Source organism: Rhizopus delemar, genomic scaffold (genome assembly GCF_000149305.1).
Source record: "Rhizopus delemar RA 99-880 supercont3.7 genomic scaffold, whole genome shotgun sequence".
Classification (NCBI taxonomy): domain Eukaryota; kingdom Fungi; phylum Mucoromycota; class Mucoromycetes; order Mucorales; family Rhizopodaceae; genus Rhizopus; species Rhizopus delemar.
In genome coordinates, this window is record NW_027137833.1 from 2,017,533 (window position 1) to 2,035,404 (window position 17,872).

At 37.2% G+C, this 17,872-nt stretch overlaps 7 protein-coding genes across 7 annotated transcripts; 4 read left to right on the plus strand and 3 right to left on the minus strand.

Annotated features, from left to right (window-relative positions):
* Window positions 1-76: 76 nt before the first annotated feature.
* On the minus strand, window positions 77-1,149 carry RO3G_09974 (uncharacterized protein; the record flags this gene model as incomplete). The annotated part of the gene is made up of 2 exons (XM_067664559.1): window positions 77-949; window positions 1,141-1,149. The coding sequence occupies 2 exons, from the start codon at window positions 1,147-1,149 to the stop codon at window positions 77-79; spliced, it is 882 nt and encodes a 293-aa protein (XP_067520660.1).
* Window positions 1,150-2,494: 1,345 nt separating this feature from the next.
* Window positions 2,495-3,018, plus strand: RO3G_09975 (uncharacterized protein; the record flags this gene model as incomplete). Its single annotated transcript, XM_067664560.1, has 3 exons — window positions 2,495-2,507; window positions 2,559-2,710; window positions 2,755-3,018. The coding sequence occupies 3 exons, from the start codon at window positions 2,495-2,497 to the stop codon at window positions 3,016-3,018; spliced, it is 429 nt and encodes a 142-aa protein (XP_067520661.1).
* Window positions 3,019-3,987: 969 nt separating this feature from the next.
* RO3G_09976 (uncharacterized protein) lies at window positions 3,988-5,265 on the plus strand (the record flags this gene model as incomplete). The annotated part of the gene is made up of 5 exons (XM_067664561.1): window positions 3,988-4,184; window positions 4,235-4,367; window positions 4,416-4,578; window positions 4,623-4,716; window positions 4,758-5,265. The coding sequence occupies 5 exons, from the start codon at window positions 3,988-3,990 to the stop codon at window positions 5,263-5,265; spliced, it is 1,095 nt and encodes a 364-aa protein (XP_067520662.1).
* Window positions 5,266-5,385: 120 nt separating this feature from the next.
* Window positions 5,386-5,840, minus strand: RO3G_09977 (uncharacterized protein; the record flags this gene model as incomplete). Its single annotated transcript, XM_067664562.1, has 3 exons — window positions 5,386-5,454; window positions 5,506-5,513; window positions 5,726-5,840. 3 exons carry the CDS (start codon window positions 5,838-5,840, stop codon window positions 5,386-5,388), a joined length of 192 nt encoding a protein of 63 aa, XP_067520663.1.
* A 1,208-nt stretch (window positions 5,841-7,048) lies between these two features.
* Window positions 7,049-7,776, plus strand: RO3G_09978 (uncharacterized protein; the record flags this gene model as incomplete). Its single annotated transcript, XM_067664563.1, has 2 exons — window positions 7,049-7,294; window positions 7,342-7,776. 2 exons carry the CDS (start codon window positions 7,049-7,051, stop codon window positions 7,774-7,776), a joined length of 681 nt encoding a protein of 226 aa, XP_067520664.1.
* Window positions 7,777-11,067: 3,291 nt separating this feature from the next.
* Window positions 11,068-12,522, plus strand: RO3G_09979 (uncharacterized protein; the record flags this gene model as incomplete). The annotated part of the gene is made up of 4 exons (XM_067664564.1): window positions 11,068-11,155; window positions 11,214-11,495; window positions 11,557-12,116; window positions 12,175-12,522. 4 exons carry the CDS (start codon window positions 11,068-11,070, stop codon window positions 12,520-12,522), a joined length of 1,278 nt encoding a protein of 425 aa, XP_067520665.1.
* A 535-nt stretch (window positions 12,523-13,057) lies between these two features.
* On the minus strand, window positions 13,058-16,687 carry RO3G_09980 (uncharacterized protein; the record flags this gene model as incomplete). Its single annotated transcript, XM_067664565.1, has 6 exons — window positions 13,058-13,201; window positions 13,256-13,777; window positions 13,830-14,244; window positions 14,299-15,130; window positions 15,275-16,492; window positions 16,657-16,687. The coding sequence occupies 6 exons, from the start codon at window positions 16,685-16,687 to the stop codon at window positions 13,058-13,060; spliced, it is 3,162 nt and encodes a 1,053-aa protein (XP_067520666.1).
* Between the last annotated feature and the right edge of the window lie 1,185 nt (window positions 16,688-17,872).

Here is a 17,872-nt window from a genome sequence, read left to right on the forward strand (position 1 = left end):
TCTGAATCAAATCCATTCAGTTGTTTATCTACTAGTGGGAGGTTTTTTTAGTAACTTTTACATTACGGTCTGTATATTATTTACAGAATTCAGCGTTTAAAACATTCATTAATTCCTTTGTGAAATTTGTGAATTCATTCAAGAAATGATCCAGGATATTATTCACCACCTTCCATCCCTTCTCATCCATATCTGCCTCTAATGCCAAGAAATGAACCATGCATTCTCTTCTTTTTAGTTGCATCACTCGAACAAGTGTCTTTAATTGATCTAGACTATAACATCCTTCAGCCTCGACAGCAGAGAGTGAAGCAAGCGAGTTTACATTATACATCTCATAAAGACCCAATAAATGAGCCTTGTCAATCACATCTACCAAGTCAATGATCCCTTCTTCATGAACAATAAATGCTCTTCTCAAGATGGACGCCAGTCTATTTCGCAACTGAACGCATTTTCTCTGTTTACTACCATGCTGCTCCACACGAGAAGAAATAGATGACAGTGGGGTAGAGAGTCGGTAACCTCTGGAGACTAACTCAATTTCTTGCAAAGTGATCAAGACATGCTGTACCTTGCCATCAAAAATGTCACTCGATTCAATCAGACGCTGCATCTTGCTCAACACACTCCCATACAGGTGTCGTATCGATCGCTGTCGATGATGCCTATAGAAATAAAAGAGAGAGGCAGAGGCTGAGCAGGTCACAGTCAAGGCCGGGATAGGTCGATGAAGGGCATAGCGTTCGATACCAAACAGGAGCAGAAGGGTTGTGACCAGATTGGCAGTGAATTTTAGATTGTTTGTCGTACGAGGTGCTTGAAATGGTAATTGTCCTGAGAACGTATGTTGTTCTTGGTTCAGGAGAGGTGAAGTGACAATCAGATACTTGAATTTTTCTTCAAAGGCTGCTTCCTCGGTCTTTGGAAGTGAAACTGAAAATGCACCCTACTCTTTAAAAATGAATACGTGAAAAAGACTTTGCTGAGTGACTTGCCCGAAATATAGAATCTCTCCACATTCGAGAAATGCTTATTCTTTCTTTTGGAATCGACTTTTTATTCTTGAGGTTAAGTGGTGTTATTCTTATTGTTCTCTCTGGCTTATTGGCATCTATAATGATATTACATGAGTTGTACTCTAACCATTCATCTTCCTAGCCATTTTACATTTTAAATATTCATTAATAGGCGTAATCACTTTGGTCATTTTTAATTAAGAAGAAAAGAAGGATGAGCAAAATATAAATAAAATAAAATAAAAAAAACTTTTGATGTGAAAAAACAAAAGCCCTGTTTATGGAAAATCTAAAGGATTGGGTGAGTATCAATCATCGCATGTTTTATTTGGGATACAAAACATCAAATTTAACCCAGCAGTTATCTGATCTTCACATGAGACATTACGGGATTTATAACGATCGATGGTAGTCTCTCTCTTTCTCTCTTTTTCTTATACAATGTACAAATCCAAAGAGAAAGCAAGAGTCCTTTTGAATTCAGCATGAATCACTTAAAAATGGAGAGCATATGAGCGGAGAATGATTTTGTTTCTCTACACATTATGGCATGATATGATCTTGTCACAATAGCATTTTACTTGTTTTCATCATGAGCTTTTATTACAAAGAGATCCATGTCTGCTTACCTTGATGCTGCTCTTTGTTGTGCTATCTATCGATGATAGAGTGCTTTATGCTAGCAGTGATATTACATCGGTGATTGAATTTTATTTGATGTCCTTTTTTTTACATGACGATAAATTGATGCAACTGGATCAATCTATAAATGCAGGGCTTCTTCTTTTCTTTCTTTCTGCTTGCTTATATTTGAATGGTTATTAAAAAAACGACACCTGAAGAAGAAAAGAAGAGACTTGGTGAATTTAAAAAAGGATTAGACGTGGCAGTACTCAAGAAGTTTCCAGATGAAGTTATCATTCAGTTCTTGCAAGCGAATGTTTGGGATATAGTACATATACATTACCTAATTCCACACTGAACGCTAAGAATATAAACATAGAATGCTGCTAAAAGACAGCTATTGGATACATCAAAATGGAGAAAGGAAAAGAGAGTGGACCAAGTGCCAGTGGCGACAAATGACAATGGCTTACCGATTATTGTGGCCTGCAGAGGCTATAAATACATAAAAGATGGTAACTTTACAGTACAACCTCAGTTATCAGAGAGCGTGATTCGTATCATTAATTTCACGGGAGGAGACTGTTTCCACAAGTTTGATAAAGAAGGACACCCTGTTCTGATAGACCGCACAGTAAGTGAGCTTGTAATGACCACCAAACAACAAAAAGACTTATTTATAAAAGGGATATCATAACGCTAAACAGATGGGGAGTAAAGTGAGCTCGGAAGAGATTGTAAACTATCATATTTCAGCCAATGAATTCTTGAATCGCGTTATTATGCCAGAGGGGAGTGAACGATCAGGGAAAAGGATTCACAGTGAGACAGTTATTTTTGATTGCACCAACATGGGTTTACATCGTAATGTGAATATTTATTAGCAACAATAGCAAACTAAACTTGTTATTTTAGAGTTCCATATGAATGCACTTTATCTTTTAAAAGCGGTTGCAGATATCGTTCAGCGTTATTATCCAGAAACACTTCACAGGCTGTTTATTGTTAATACTCCTTCTGCGTTTGTGGCCATGTTTAAGATCGTAAAGAGTTGGCTTAATCCTAGAGTAAGTCACTGACTAGGTTTATTACCAGACTAATTCTGTTGCAGACACTAGAAAAGATCCATGTTCTCGGTAGTGATTTTCAATCCGTTTTATTAGAACATATTGACGCAGAGAGTCTACCTCAATTCTTGGGAGGCCAGTGTACGTGTGAACACATGGGAGGATGTGTACCTGAGATCTCCAAGGATTCGAATTCTACATTTGTTGCTACTGAATCAAATGAAAAAGTACACACTGTCTATAACTCAGAGATCATGCAAAGGGCTTCCACAGATGAAAGCTTGTGCAAGTTGACTGTGCATTCCTAAAATAGTATGTCACACTTAGAACATAAAAGTGACCAGTCGCTAAACACTACAGTATGGGTGATATCTGTTGGTAGTTTTCTTTAAAAATAAAATAACTAGCAGTCTGTTCAAGCAGAGAGTCGTCTTTTTTTACATTTCAATTGACAGTCTCAAGCTAGCATCATTAGTAGATTGACGATCACCAATGAATCTTTTGTTTTTGTTATGTTTGCAAAACAAGCATGTTAAATAGGTCAATGATATACATACTTTTTATCAAAACAGCGCTGAATAAAGCATCCAAAATGACCACTACAATTGTTGCTTACTTTAATGGGATGAATAGCAGTGGTAAGATTGTCAACAAGGCGATAATGATACATTATCAATGGACTCTAAGCAGATCATTGACTTTAGTGATCATCCTCAAATAATCCAAATCATAAAAAGTCATTGAATCCTGTTGTCTAAAAGAGAATTTATTTCATCTGAAACGTTTCCAGTTGAATGTTACACAATTCATATCAAATTAACTTTAACCCCATTTTTCACTGAGTCTAACTTGTACAAAATGACTCCAGCGCACATCAAAAGGAACACGGCCAACTACCAGAAACAGAAAAGTGTCTGTTCTTTATTTAGATTCAAAAAAAAAAGACGTATGAAAACCAGATTTCAAAAGAGACTTGTCAAATCCTACAGATCCATTGAATAGACCCCCTCTTTTTGGATGAGATGTTTATCAACTAGAGTAAAGAAGGATGAAAACAAGGTGATCAGTCATGGTTCGATCTGTTTGTATCACTTTTATACTGTTTGATGAGTTTTAATAAGCACTCTATAAAAAAAAATAAACTTTAAACCCCTCCTCCTCCCTCCTCTTTTCCCATCTTTCTTTTTTTTTTTATTTTCCTGATGTTACTGCCAAGAAAATATATTCTAGCGCTCTGTTTGCTTTCACTCACACTGACGATACCCTATCTGTTCTATATGACAGATAAGAACAGTGTGGTGATGATGGAGAGTGATGATCAGCAAGACATAATCCAGACTACAAAATATGTTGCAAACACAGGCACAAGAATGAATTTAACAAGACAAGAATGGGAGAATTGTTTACATGAAGGACAGGCAGCCGAATTTTATTTGTCGATTGTCCTTGTCACTCGTATGGATGATTATGCTGGGTATGAAGTTGGGTTGTCCATCCTGTTCACTCACTGTCCTTTTTGTGTAGCAATCAACATCACCGATTTCAAAACTTTATTGACAGCGCTTATTTACTTGCTGAACATTCCAAACAAAAGATCGAATTACTCATCATCGAGTGGAACCCACCGGTTGGCAAAAGAAGAGTGTTGGATGCCTTTGTAAGTTTTTGTGTGTTTTTGATGCATCCTACTTATATGGATGAATAGAGGTTTAGACGATCAGACTATCTCAGTTATCGCATCATCACCGTCTCATCCAAGATACACAGTATCTTGCCCAATCTTGGCAATGCCCCTCTTCATGAATTTGAAGGAAAGAACGTGGGTATTCGATTTGCTCGTGGTGAATTCATTGTTTGCACTAATCAAGGTAGACACGTCGATAGTGATGTCAGGTATTGACATGTTCTTTAGATGACATTTGGTCACATAATTTTATCAATGCGATTCAATCCAGAGTGTTTGAGAGAGACACGATCTATGTTCAATATCAATCGAGACATGATATGTAAGTCATGATACGTTTGAAAACGTGTACTTATGTTCTAGACATGAGAATTTACCACCCAGCATCGTCAACCTAAAAGCATTCCCTGACGACGACACTTTATGGAACGCCTGTAAACTGAAAGAACAAGACTGGGGAAATTATCGACTGCCTGGACCTTCTGTCATCACGCCTGATACGTACTGGTACTATGGTGATCAAGCAGGTGACTTCACTTTGGCCCACAGAGACACTTGGAAGCACTGCAGAGGCTATCGTGAAACGGGCGGTGTGGCCTGGGTGGATATCGAATTTATTTTGACTGCAGTCGGTCATTTTAACAAGACGTTGGTCTACAGCGGTGATTCATTCGCATGTCATCAAGAGCATCCAAACGAATGGGAAAAGACACCCGAGAGACATACGGATAAGCAAGCGATTTCTGTGGCTGATATTTTGAATAACAAGACGGTCTATGTGAATGAAGAGGGCAAGTGGGCTTTATATCATGTTGATATCTGGCAAGAGGGATTAGAGTGCTTTGAATTTAGTGGTGGATTAGGATGGTGATTTATTTATAGAATGTACATATAATTATACGTGACAGATCATATCAACTCTCTCTCTTTTAAAACATGTAGAATTTAAATAAAAAAGTTTTTTCTTTAAATCCTCTTTTTTTTTTATTCTTCATTCATCTCCCATCCATCGATTCAAGTTAGTGACCTCAGATAATATCAAGGCACAGTGTGTTCTTTGCTAACATTGTATGTGAATCATCTATTCCATCTATTTTATTTGAATACCAACCACGTACCCTATTGGAATACGATTGTTTCTCTTGCTTGACTCTCTCTCTCTCTCTCTCTCTCTCTCTCTCTCTCTCTTCTTTTAGACTCAACTCATCAGTGTAGTTTCATGAATGAGGCATGTCTATTGATTCTGCTTATGAATCCTTGTGGATCAGCAGAGACCATCTAAAAGTGTTCTCTAGCTAGGATCCTACCCCATTGTTTTTAACACAGTGTACCGCAGTGATGCTGATTATGATGATCAACATCAACAGTATCCGAATAGACTTCCAATTCAGACAATTCGATGGCTTTGGTATCTTTCATGATGATACATTCTAGTGAGATAGACATTCTTTTAATATTAGACTAGGTAATGAGACAAACAACGGCTTTGATTTTCATTTTGTAAATAAAGACATTGTTCAATCTCCAAATAATGCTGCAGTCATGTACCCAAAGTTCTTTGCTTTCCTATTCCTTTTGATCATACACTATAAATAACATGAGCTTCTTATTCCTCTCTCTCTCTTGATGAACAAGACAGATTCTAAATAAAATGATTAAAAGATTATCACAGAGCATATGTTTGAGTCACAAGTTTGAGTAACAAATTGGATTTTCAACAAATGCAAGATTTTAAGCCAAATGTAACAAATGATGACACCAACGGCTTATGTTGCCCTATGCCGTGAGGGGGACAAAAGAAGTGACGCTCAAGACAAAGTCGGATCTGATCATTAGTGAAGCATCTTTTTTTTTTATTCTATTTAAACCACTATCTGATCTAATCAATCATCACTCGAAATGAGTGTACAAGAAGGTTAATTTATAGTTTGGATAGTCAAGTTATAAAGTTGCAACTCTTTTCATTACACAGACTCGTTTTCGCCTTCTTTTTATACATTTTCTTCTTTTTTAAATCCCAGTTTCTTTTTTCTTTTTGGACTGTTTTATAAAAATTCTATTTTATATTCTTTGGTTACGTTGTCTTTTTTAAAAAAAAAGATTGAAAGGGACCCCGTTGAGCGAAAAGACCTTCTTTCTCTTTGATTGGATTCAATTTAGATTTCAGAGATATCAATCACATGTTTCCCAAACACAATTGATCTCGTAATGCGCATACATGCCGGGGAAAGAAGTCTTAATGTAGTAGACAAGCCGAATGAGATCTGATACCACTTTTTTTTTAATTTCCCTCCCTTTTTTTTTTCTTGTAAAAGAAAGCAATCATGTATTATTAAAAAAGTATTTCAAGCAAGACAATCATTCTATTTGTGTGTGTACATGGGAAAAAAAAGAAGAAAAAAAAACTCGCCTTTTTTGGTTTATTATGACCTTTCTTAGCCACTAAATAAAAAAAAGCCGGAATTTTTATTTGTTTATTTGTAAATTGTACCTCACATTTTTACTTTTTTTGGATAAAAACTTTTTTTTTTTTTTTTTTTTTGCTATTCAATTTCTATTTCGGAAGCCTCGGTAGTTTAAAAAAAAAAGATATATAAACTAGACGTATTTTTTTTATTCTTTTTATTTATTTATTCAGTTCTTTAATTTACAAGATGACTGAGGCTATAACAACCAATGTTGAACCCAAGGTTGACTTGGAATCAAAATATCAAGTACCTCATCATCCAGCACCTATTTACACTGGCCCTACTATTGCCAATCCTGGTCCCTTGGGTCTTGCTTCTTTTGCCTTGACAACCTTTGTTTTGTCCTTACACAATGCTGGTGCTGGTTTACCAGCAGATGGACCCAACAATGTGGTTATCGGCTTAGCTTTCTTTTATGGTGGCATTGTTCAGGTAAATGAGAAAGTGTGGATGAAATCATGTATTAAATGCTATTATAGTTGTTGGCTGGTATGTGGGAATTCCGAACTGGTAATACATTTGGTGCAACTGCCTTTTCTTCCTACGGTGGCTTCTGGTTATCATTTGGAACTATTTTCGTTCCCGCTTTTAATGTTTTGAATTCTTATACAGCCGTCTCTTCTGCTGTCTTGGAACAATCTCTTGGTATCTATTTGATGTCATGGGCCATTTTCACTGGTATCATGCTCATTGCCTCTCACCGCTCTTCTATTGGACTCATCAGCTTATTCTTTTTCCTCTTCATCACCTTTATTCTTTTGGCTGCAGCTAAATTTAACAACAGTTTAACAACACAAGTTGCTGGTGGTGCCTTTGGTATCATCACTGCTCTTATCGCTTGGTATAATGCACTCTCTGGTCTTTTAACAAAAGATTCATCTCACTTTCTTTTACCAACCGGTCGTCTTAATTAATTCATTCTTCATCTTTACACGTCAAAATTTAATTCTGCAAAAAACCTATTTACAAAAAAAAAAAAAGATTTTTTTTATAAATACTGTTAATATTTAATATAAAACATCCATTCATATCCTATTTATTGTATGAGATCTTTTTGTTTTCGTATCTAGGCAATCAGTCCTTAAAAAAATACATGTCGTACAAACACACCGTAGCACAAGCACCGATTTCTTCCCATCTTACCCCGCATTGAGATGTACCTCATAAACTATTTTCGCACTAAAAAAATGAGTTACCCCAATGAAAAGCAAGCAGGTGGATGACATCCATCCTTCGTCACAGAAAGAAAGTCACGTTTCATTTTTTTGTCATTTTAGCGTGCATTCTTTTTTTCCTAAAGTTGACTTTGTGGGAAGAGCGGTATATCTGTGTGTGGGGTGAATCGGATAAATTTTTATCGATGGAGAAAAGAGTGGAAAAGAAAGGGAGAGGCAGAGGAGGTGTTCATAAAGACTTTTTTATTTACCTCGGAACAACTGCCTGTTTAGAAAAGAGCATTGACAGCTTCCCTCGGGTTCCATTCTACCTTTGGGAATCGATTGACATCTACTTTACCGAGTTTAAGCCAATTGGACTGTAACCAAAAGATCGTCCAATGAACATGTGAGCGGATTATCAACAGGCTTGTGTCATCGTCAAACATGCGTAGTCATCATCAATCAAGGCTTTTCTTTACAGTGTTCTCTATTCGGATTTCGATCGTTTTAAAGTATACTTGCATACACTTCAACAAACCCATACTTTTCTCTTCACCCATCAGCGAATCGTATTCATCAAATAAATATTCTGCAAGAATAAAATGAATCGGAAAAGAAAAAAAAAAGCTTCCTTGTGAACACATGGTGTTTATCAGTGAGCAAAAAAAAAAAAAAAAGTTTGTGTAAACAAGAGGATCATCTAGTCGTTTAGAAGCCTAAAGTCAACTCGAAAATTATTATCGAAAGTTGAGAGTCTATTTGTTCTTCAAGTCAGTGAATAGTTTGAGAGCCGCAGCTATCATTCAAGAAAAGAAGGATGCGATTTGTGTCATAAACAAGTCCAAAGTTCATCACAAAATGATACATGACACTCATCAGCCATGCTTACTTTATAAATCACTTTATCCTTTAAAACAATCTTTTGTAAATAAAACCATGACAAACAATGGTTTGCTAAAGACATGCATGATTTCCAACATTCGAATACAAGTTAGAAATCATTCAAGGCAAGGCTCCTGTGTTTTCAAAAAGAAAAAGTATATACGCCTTGACCAAAGATCTTTTTTTAAAGACCAGGAGACCTCACCAAGTAAAATGATTTTCTTTTGGGTTCAATACAAAATGTATGTTTTTATCAAAAAATGAATTTGGTCTAAAGATTGTTTGACACTCTCCGTTTGACTTTTAAACTGTAAAGATGATCAAGGCGCTCAAAGAGCTTTCACCACTCGCCAAAGGTATATTATGCTGCTTTGTCATGGCACCACCGTGTCAAACCCCCTTTGTTTAAGCTTACAAAATAAAAAAAAAAAAAAAAATAATAAACGATGAAACAAAAAAACAAATTTTTGAAAAGGGGGTTGGGTTCCCCGGAATTTTTAAAAAAAAACTTTTTTTGAGCGGTGCTAAAAAAAAACGTATGTCAAACAGAATCACAACTGTAAAGCAGCTCATTTCAAATAAAATAGTCCCTTGCCTAGTTTTATCGCAAAGGACATACATGATTGCTAATTATTTAACAAGAAAAAGAAAAAGACTTCACTTTGTATGCTTTTTGAGATTATTTTTTTGTTTGGTTGCAATCCAAAAGTACAAATGGTACTTTTCAAGAAAGATGGTTTATGTCTTGTTGAATGATCTACCGAAAGATTTAATTATTAAATATCATTACTTGTATTATTTACGGCCAGTTGGTAAAAAGTAACAATGGCGATAAGTGATCTATGCATGGAAGAATAGTTGTGAACAGAGGTTATTTCTTTATGAGCAGTCTAGGGTTGATTAACTGTGTTTTTATTTGCACAAACAATATTTTTATTATGCTCTTCAGCTTGTATTTGTCAAACACTGTCTGTAGTTAGTTCACCGCACTATAAATCTATATCTGTTGATGGCTACACTGGGTGGATGTCAAGTGATCAACTGATTAAAAAAAAAAAAAGGAATACGAAACTCTAGCAAGATGTATATTGTAGGAGTATATGATTTACATTCTAGAGCCTTTCTATATCTCCATCAGCTTCAATTTTCGTCCAATCATAGCCCTATCTCCAGTTGTGTCATCCATTCAAGTGATACTTTTAATGCCTGGTGAAGAAATGGTGACAACATGAATACAATTGGTTTGATGCATTTATCTTTGTCCGAATCAGGCAAGGGCACGAAAGAGCTAATCACTTTTTCAAGCGCCACAACAAAGTATGCCTAGGTCCGTCGTGCTTTATACAAATCAATCTTTGGATAGAAAAGAAAAGTACGAGTCCAATTATACTTTTATTTATTAGCCCTTCTCTTCCATATTTCAAAATTTCATTAAGTGCTCCTTTAGTTTTGTTTCTGGGTTGGTGGATATCATCAAGAATAAGAAATTGGACCAGAAAATCTCGCGATTGCCATTTTTGGACAAAAATTTCTGACAGCCAAATGGCAGATAATTTACAAAAGCAGATGATAGTGTGGATGCATCCAAAGCAAATGAATTAAATTGGATTCATCTATTCATTTGAGCCCATTGATCCTATCCAAGATCCATTCTAGCTTACCACTCTCTTTTTTTTTTATTAGTTTTGATCCAAAATTTTTGTTTCAAGTTGGTTTTCTTTTGTTTCGGAAAATACGGTCTGTGTAACACCAATCCGTCCTCTTGAAATCAAACTCAAGTCTCTTTTCTTTCGGTCTCTGGTTTAACCTATTTTATTAGAATGGCTAGGAAGCAATGTGGATTGTATCGCAAAGAGAGACCAAGACCTGATGCTACTTGTAGATCCGAACCATTCTTTGTTTTATTTCAATTTGATTGAGAAACAAGAGACAGGTCAGTGAACCTGCTATTTATTTGTACACCCGAAAGAAATTTAGAAAGAGAGGAAAACGTCTTCCAGTGACACTTTGCAGAAATTTTTCACTGTCATTGGCTGACTCAAAAGAAAACAAATAGACCGTTTTAATCGGTAACATTTGTTTTACAGCATTCAAATCACAGTGAGGATTGTATATAAACCGATCCTTGTTTTTCAATCAAATCCTCTTTTCTTACCTTTACACAAGATGACATCAAAGCTTTTTCTGGTAAAATGCTGCTTGTTATTTTTATTTGCCTCCATGCTCTTCATGAATGTGGTCTACTGTCAAGAAGGTAAATGATGACATTGATTCACTTTTGTATCCACCTTTCATAATTCCGTATTTCACAGTACATGACCATGACCACGATCACACCCTAGAAACTAGCCATTCGAACCACACACACACTGAGGAAGTATCCGAAGTACATGCTCATGACCATGACCACGATCACAGTCTAGAAACTGACCATTCGAACCACACACACGCTGGAGAAGTATCCGGAGTCCACGTTGAAGAAGCTTCGGGCCACGCTCATTCGCATGTATCATGTGAAGTAGACCCCAATGCTGAATATTTCATGCCCATGAGAGTGGGTGCACTCTTTATTATTTTAGCCACATCTGCCGTTGGTAAGCTAAAGAACGAATGCGGCCTCTCTTGCTTCTTTCTCTAACCCCCTACTGAATCTAGGTATCCTTGGTCCCATCATTCTTCACCGCATCCGTCCTCATCAAAAAGGCTCTGTAAGAGATTGGATTCTGACTGCGGGTAAATTTTTTGGAACGGGTGTCATCCTTGCTACTGCCTTCATTCATATGCTTCCTGAGGCGCTGGAACGTTTTGATAGTGAATGTATCGGTGAAGGATGGCATTCGTATCACGCCTTTGGTGGTCTGTTCTGCTTGCTGGCTTCGTTTGCTCTTCAAATCGTCGAATTGGCTGCACTGACTAATCTGGACAATATCGCAAAAAAGAACTTGGCCGCTGCTCAACTCGCTAAAGGAGAAGTGGGTGAAAAGGGAATGGAGAATGAAAAAGAGATAGAGCATGTACATGATCATCATGGCATCCATGACGATGGTCATGTTCACTCTGCTGGTTTCTTGGAGAATGATCAGGCTATTCGTAATATCAGTACGCTTGTTTTGGAACTTGGCATCTTGATGCACTCCATCATCATTGGTATCACACTTGGAACTACCGACAATGATGAATTTACTGTCTTGTTGATTGCACTTGTCTTTCATCAGGTAAAATGATATAATCATACCTTTTTGTTAAAATTAATCACTCACACACACACACCAGTTCTTTGAAGGTATTGCTCTTGGTACTCGTATTAACGACCTTGATTGTAAAAGCTGGAAGAAACCTCTTCTCATGAGTTTCTTTTTCATTTGCACAACCCCTATTGGTGTCGCTATTGGTATCGGTGTCCGTTCCTCTTTGAACCCTCCGGCCAACATTTTGGCGCAAGCTATTTTGGATTCTTTATCTGCCGGTATCTTACTGTATAGCGCCTATGTTTCCTTGATGAGCATTGAAATTAATCATAATGTCGGTTTCCGCAAATCAAGCTGGTCAAGAAAAATTTTCTGCTTTGTTTGCATGTACCTTGGTGCTGCCCTTATGGCTGTACTCGGCACTTGGGCTTAAGTCTTTTTTTTTTAGTAAATAGTGAACGACTAGGAGATGGATAATACGATTACCCTTAAACCTTTTATAATTTATAATAAATATTTATATGTGAATGTATTCACTTTAATATAAAAGCTTTATTTCTTATTTTTCATATTTACAAAATGCAATAAGGTCATTAGAACTGTTATCTAACAATAGACAGATTTCTTTTTGATGGCCCAGGGTTGGTAGGTATTGAAGTTAATGAAGCAATCATGTTGGGGTTGATGGCAATACTCTTTGTACAGTTGCTTGTTTTGTAGATACCGACAAGTCGGTCTGCTAATTCAAACATATTGTTTCTCAAGCTGATAATCACAAATTGTGCATTCTTTGTGCGCTCCGCAATGTAGTTTGCCACAATCGACACATTTCTAAAATCTAAAGCTGCATCAATTTCATCCATGACATATAAAGGTGTAGGCTTAAAGTGGTGCAAGGCAAACACAAGAGAAAGAGAACTGAGAGTCTATTGGATAAAAAAGTAAACAAGATGTCTTTTACATAACCATCAGCTTACCTTTTCACCGCCTGATAAATTGGAAATGTTCTTCCAACTCTTTTTTGGTGGCATCACACTGAACACAATACCCTCAGAAAATGGATCTAAACTATCTACCAATTCAAGCTCGGCATTTCCACCCATGGTAATCATCTAAGTTGGATTGTAATCAGTATATGGCATATAAGCCATTCTGGTTCACATTACCTGATACATTTCCTTGAGTTTTTGTGAAATAATGTTGAACCCTTGCATGAATTCATCCAATCGAGCTTTACGTAAAGTGTCTACTTCATTCTTGATGGTATCTCTTTCAGCGGTCACTGCATCCAAGTCCTTTTTGCGTTCGTTGTATTCAGCAAGACGGCGTCTGTATTCATCCAGCACGGAAAGGTTAGGTTTTGCGCTTTGTACAAATGCTTCAATTTCAGCAATGATCATCTTGATCGATTGTTTTGATTTAGCAAGTTCTTGCAAGGCTTCGCCTTCAAGTATGTGCAGTTGTAATTGTTCATCTGTTTCTTCGCCTGTTATCTGTTGAAGGAAAAGCTTGGATCTTTGTTCTTCCCAGTAAGCTGCCTTTTTTTCATTATCAATCAATGTTCGCTTATAGTCTTCCAATTCGTTCTTTATATTGACTTCAGCTTGTCGCAATTTATTGATACTCTCCGTCTTTTCATCTATTTGCTGCTTAAATTCTTCCATTTCAACCTTCTTTTCTTCCATGAGCTAAGACAAACGATGGTTAAATATACTACAATCGCAAAAAGATTGCTCTTACCTTTTTGGTTTGCTCTACTTTTTCAGTAACGGCTGCCATATCTTGCGCAAGCTCATTCGCTTCTTTTTCCAATTCCTTCAAATTTGTTTCAAACATTTCTGTATCCCTTTCAAACTTTCGGATAGAGGCTTCCAATTTTGTCACATCCTTTTCAGCCTTTGATTTTGCAACCATATTCTTGGTAATACGATCGTTTAGCTGATCAATGCGTTTACGAATATTATTCACACATGTCTTTTGTTGTCGCAGCTCCATACCACCTGCATCCATAATTTGCTCATGCAGTGAAGCAATTGTCTTTTCAATAACTGCTGTCTTTTCTTTTAATTCACCAATTTCTATAACGATTTGCTCAATCTCTTCTTCAATTTCTGCTTGTCGTTTCAGGTCAGAGGGTCTTGGCTCTACTTGTTTCCTATATGAAATGGTTAATGTATTTGTATTTTACTCTTGTTGTATTCCAGCCTACTTTAATTCTTCGATACGACCGTTCTCTTCTTCAAGCTGTGTCTCCAAACTTCTCAAATCCATCTGTAGTTTTTCAAATGATACTTCCAAACGAGGCAGATGATCTTTCTTTCTCTTCAAACCCAATTCTGTTGCTCTTTTTTCTTCTGAAACATCTTTATATTTTTTCTCAAGCCCGTCTCGTTCACTTTCAAGAGCAGCTACCGTTTCTGCACTTGCACCTTCTTCTCTAAAAGTTGAACTCATGGCGCCACGAAGTTGTTTATTACCACCACCTGTCATCGCACCTGATTTTTCAATCAGCTTGCCATCCACAGTAACCACACGCCATCTTTTTTCTCCGTAAGCAATGCGATTCGCCTGCTTCAAGTCTTCTGCTACCAGTGTATCTTGAAGCACACTGTAAAAAGCAGGAATGAATTTTTTGTCTTTGGGTTCCACCAAGTCAAACAAACGAGGTACATGTTCAGGTGTCTTGATTTTATCGGTTCTTTGGTGGCGAAGTTGGTTGAGAACGGTGAATACAGCACGACCCAAATTATTCTTTCTCAGATATTGAATGCATGCCTGAGCGGCCTCTACGGTTTCAACCACGATGTTATCCAAAGCGGGACAGGCAGTGGAAATGGCAACATCGTACTTGTCATCAATCACACCAAGACTGCCTAATCGATCATAGATACCATCAATACGTCCAGAATCACGCATACGCAAAATACTGCTCAACACCTTGCCTCGATTCTGAGAGTGCTGGAGCGATAATCGAGCTTCATCTGCCTTTTGACGAGCTATGTTGAGCTTGGCACGGGTATCACTTTCAGTTTTCGCTAATTCTAATAAATAACTTTCTAGTTCCTTGATTTCTATGTTAACTTCTTTGATATTGTTGGGAAGTGCTTCAAGCTCCTTTTTTTTATCCTTGGTCATTTTCTTGATTTTAATCGCTTGTTCCTCTGCTTCCTCTACAGCTTTTTTACCCGACATGATTTGTTCGGTAAGGATTTCGATTTCTGATCTTTTAACATCAATCGTCTTTTGCTTCTCATTAATCTTTTCCGTCCAGGGCGCAAGCTCTTTTTGATGTTGTTCAATCTGAGCCAAGTAACTATCCGTCTTTCCCTTGAGCTCTTTGCTGATTTCTTCTAATTTTGTTTCTTCTATCTTTAACTGCTTTTCGAGCTCTGTTACCTCTTCTTTACGGTCATTTAATTCCTCTGTGTTTTTCTTGATTGCTTCCTGAGCTGCAAGGCGAGCCTCTCTATCGGATTCTAAGGTAGCTTTACCTTTTTCTTGTTTGTTAACCATGTGTTCTTTTTTCTCACGAAGCTGTACGTCCTCTCTTTCCAATTTTGCCTGACGTTTTGCAATCTTCTCGCTTTCTTTCTCGATTTCATTATAAGCATCTACAGTCTGTTGATATGTATCGTTCAACGCCAGCTTTTCCTGCTCGATAGCCTCACATTTCTTAACTTCTTCCGACATCTTTGTATTCAGCTCTTCAATGGCTCGAGTAGCAACATCCACATTCTGTCTCGTCTCATACAAATAGATCTGATACAATTCATTTTTTCTCTGGGCCAACTCATTTTCATTCTCCAAATAGTTCTCTGCCTCTGCCTTCTTTTCTTCCATGCCTTCCATCTCACGACTCACATATTTCACCCTTCCGACCTTTTCACCACGTACTTCGTTCAAGGCCTCCAATCTCACACTTGCTTCCTCGATAGGTGCTTTGTATTTTGAGGTTCCGATGATGTCCTCTAAATATTCAAGCAAGCCATCATCATTGTTATCCTTTGCCTTGGGTTTCATCAACGCAATCGATTCGACTTCACCTTGAAGGATCAAGAACCGTTTATGATCCAAATCGATCCCACGTGCCTTCAAAAGACTGGTCACCTCTGTAAAATTACTGGCTTTGTCATTGATAAAATATTTACTAGCGTTGTTGCGGCTTGCCTGTCGAGCGACGACAAGCTGAGATCCAGGCACAATCTGATAATCGTTGATTCCTTCACCATCGATAATTTCGTGAAAATGAATCTCGACAGTGCATGCTTGACAGTTTGGGTGTTTGGCTGAATTGTGAATAAGTTCAGACAGCTTGCCTTGTCTCATCTTATTGGCACGATAACCAAAGACGAAAAGAAGAGCATCAATGACATTGCTTTTTCCTGAACCGTTAGGACCGACAACTGTAAGAAAAAAAAAAGAAATGTTGATTAGCATATTCATTTTGTTTTTTTGTTTTTTTTATTCTTCTTACTGGCACTAAATGACTACAAAAGAAAAAGTTAGACAAAGAAAAAGGAACAGTACTTTTAACTTACTTTATGAAATGGGCCGATAACTTGTCTACCAGCATATGATTTAAAGTTATTTAATACCATCTTTTTCATAACAAGTCTAGGTTCCTTTGTTGGAACAGTTACTGATTCGGAACTATTGGTGCCTGACGCAAATGAAACCCGTTTATTGGTTTCGCTAAGGGAAGGCGTTGTAGCTGTAGAGGATACTGAATGTTGTTCATACGATCTATTCAATCCATCCGATTCTTCTGTTTCAGTTTTTGCGAGTTTTGTTTTTTTTGTAGGTGGAGGTCGATCCATGGTTTAAAATATAAAGGAAAAAAAAAAGTTTTTAAAAAGCGCGACTTTTTTTTTGAACAAGAATAGTTGTGTAATATACCACTACAAATAATTTGAAAATAAGAACTCGGTAAAATTCGCTTGAAATTTAAAGAAGACAGCGTTATGGTAAAGTTGAATTTAAAAGACGCATATTTAGTCTTGTCAATGTACGAAAAATCAAGACTCTTTCTATCATTTCTTCACAAAGGGATTGTCTACTAATATCGTTTACTAGCCTTCGGGCTGAGTGTGGTTCCGAGACTCTTCTCGAAGCTGATGCGTTGTGCAGTGGAACCGCTTAGGAAGCAAGGGGTGCGTTTAGTCTATTATCTAGTCGACGTTTGTCTCTTAGACGAATCAATGAACGATATGAAAAAGATAAACAAGGTGTTAATCATTTAACAGCACTGGGTTTCTTGATGAACTGGGAAAAGAGCATACTAACTCCATCAAAATCGCAAGAATTCCTGGGATTCAATTTCAATACCGAAACAATGAGAATCAAGTAAAAATGAACAAGATCATTTAACACTCAAGACAAGTCATGAAGACAACAACCATCAGATCATGTCGCTGGGTGGCCGGTCTAATAGGGAAAATGACTTTGGTCATCCGAGCAATCGACAAAGTTCTACTACATGTTTGACATCTTCAAAGAACTCTTACGAAAAGTTTAAGAATGAGCGGCAACAAGAACTGGAAAGGGCCTTGTTTACTGTCAACAAACAGCCTACAGAATTTACAATGGTAGGAAGAACAGTCGACGGTCAATAATGGCTTGCCTATTCATATAACGCCGTCGTAGACCCTTACGCCCACATTGGCAACCTATGTGGATGCCTCCAACACGGAGACCTCAGACTACTGGACAAAGAAAGAAAAGAAACCTCCATCAATGTGAGGGAGCTTCAAACAATTTATTATATTTTGAAACTATACGCAAGA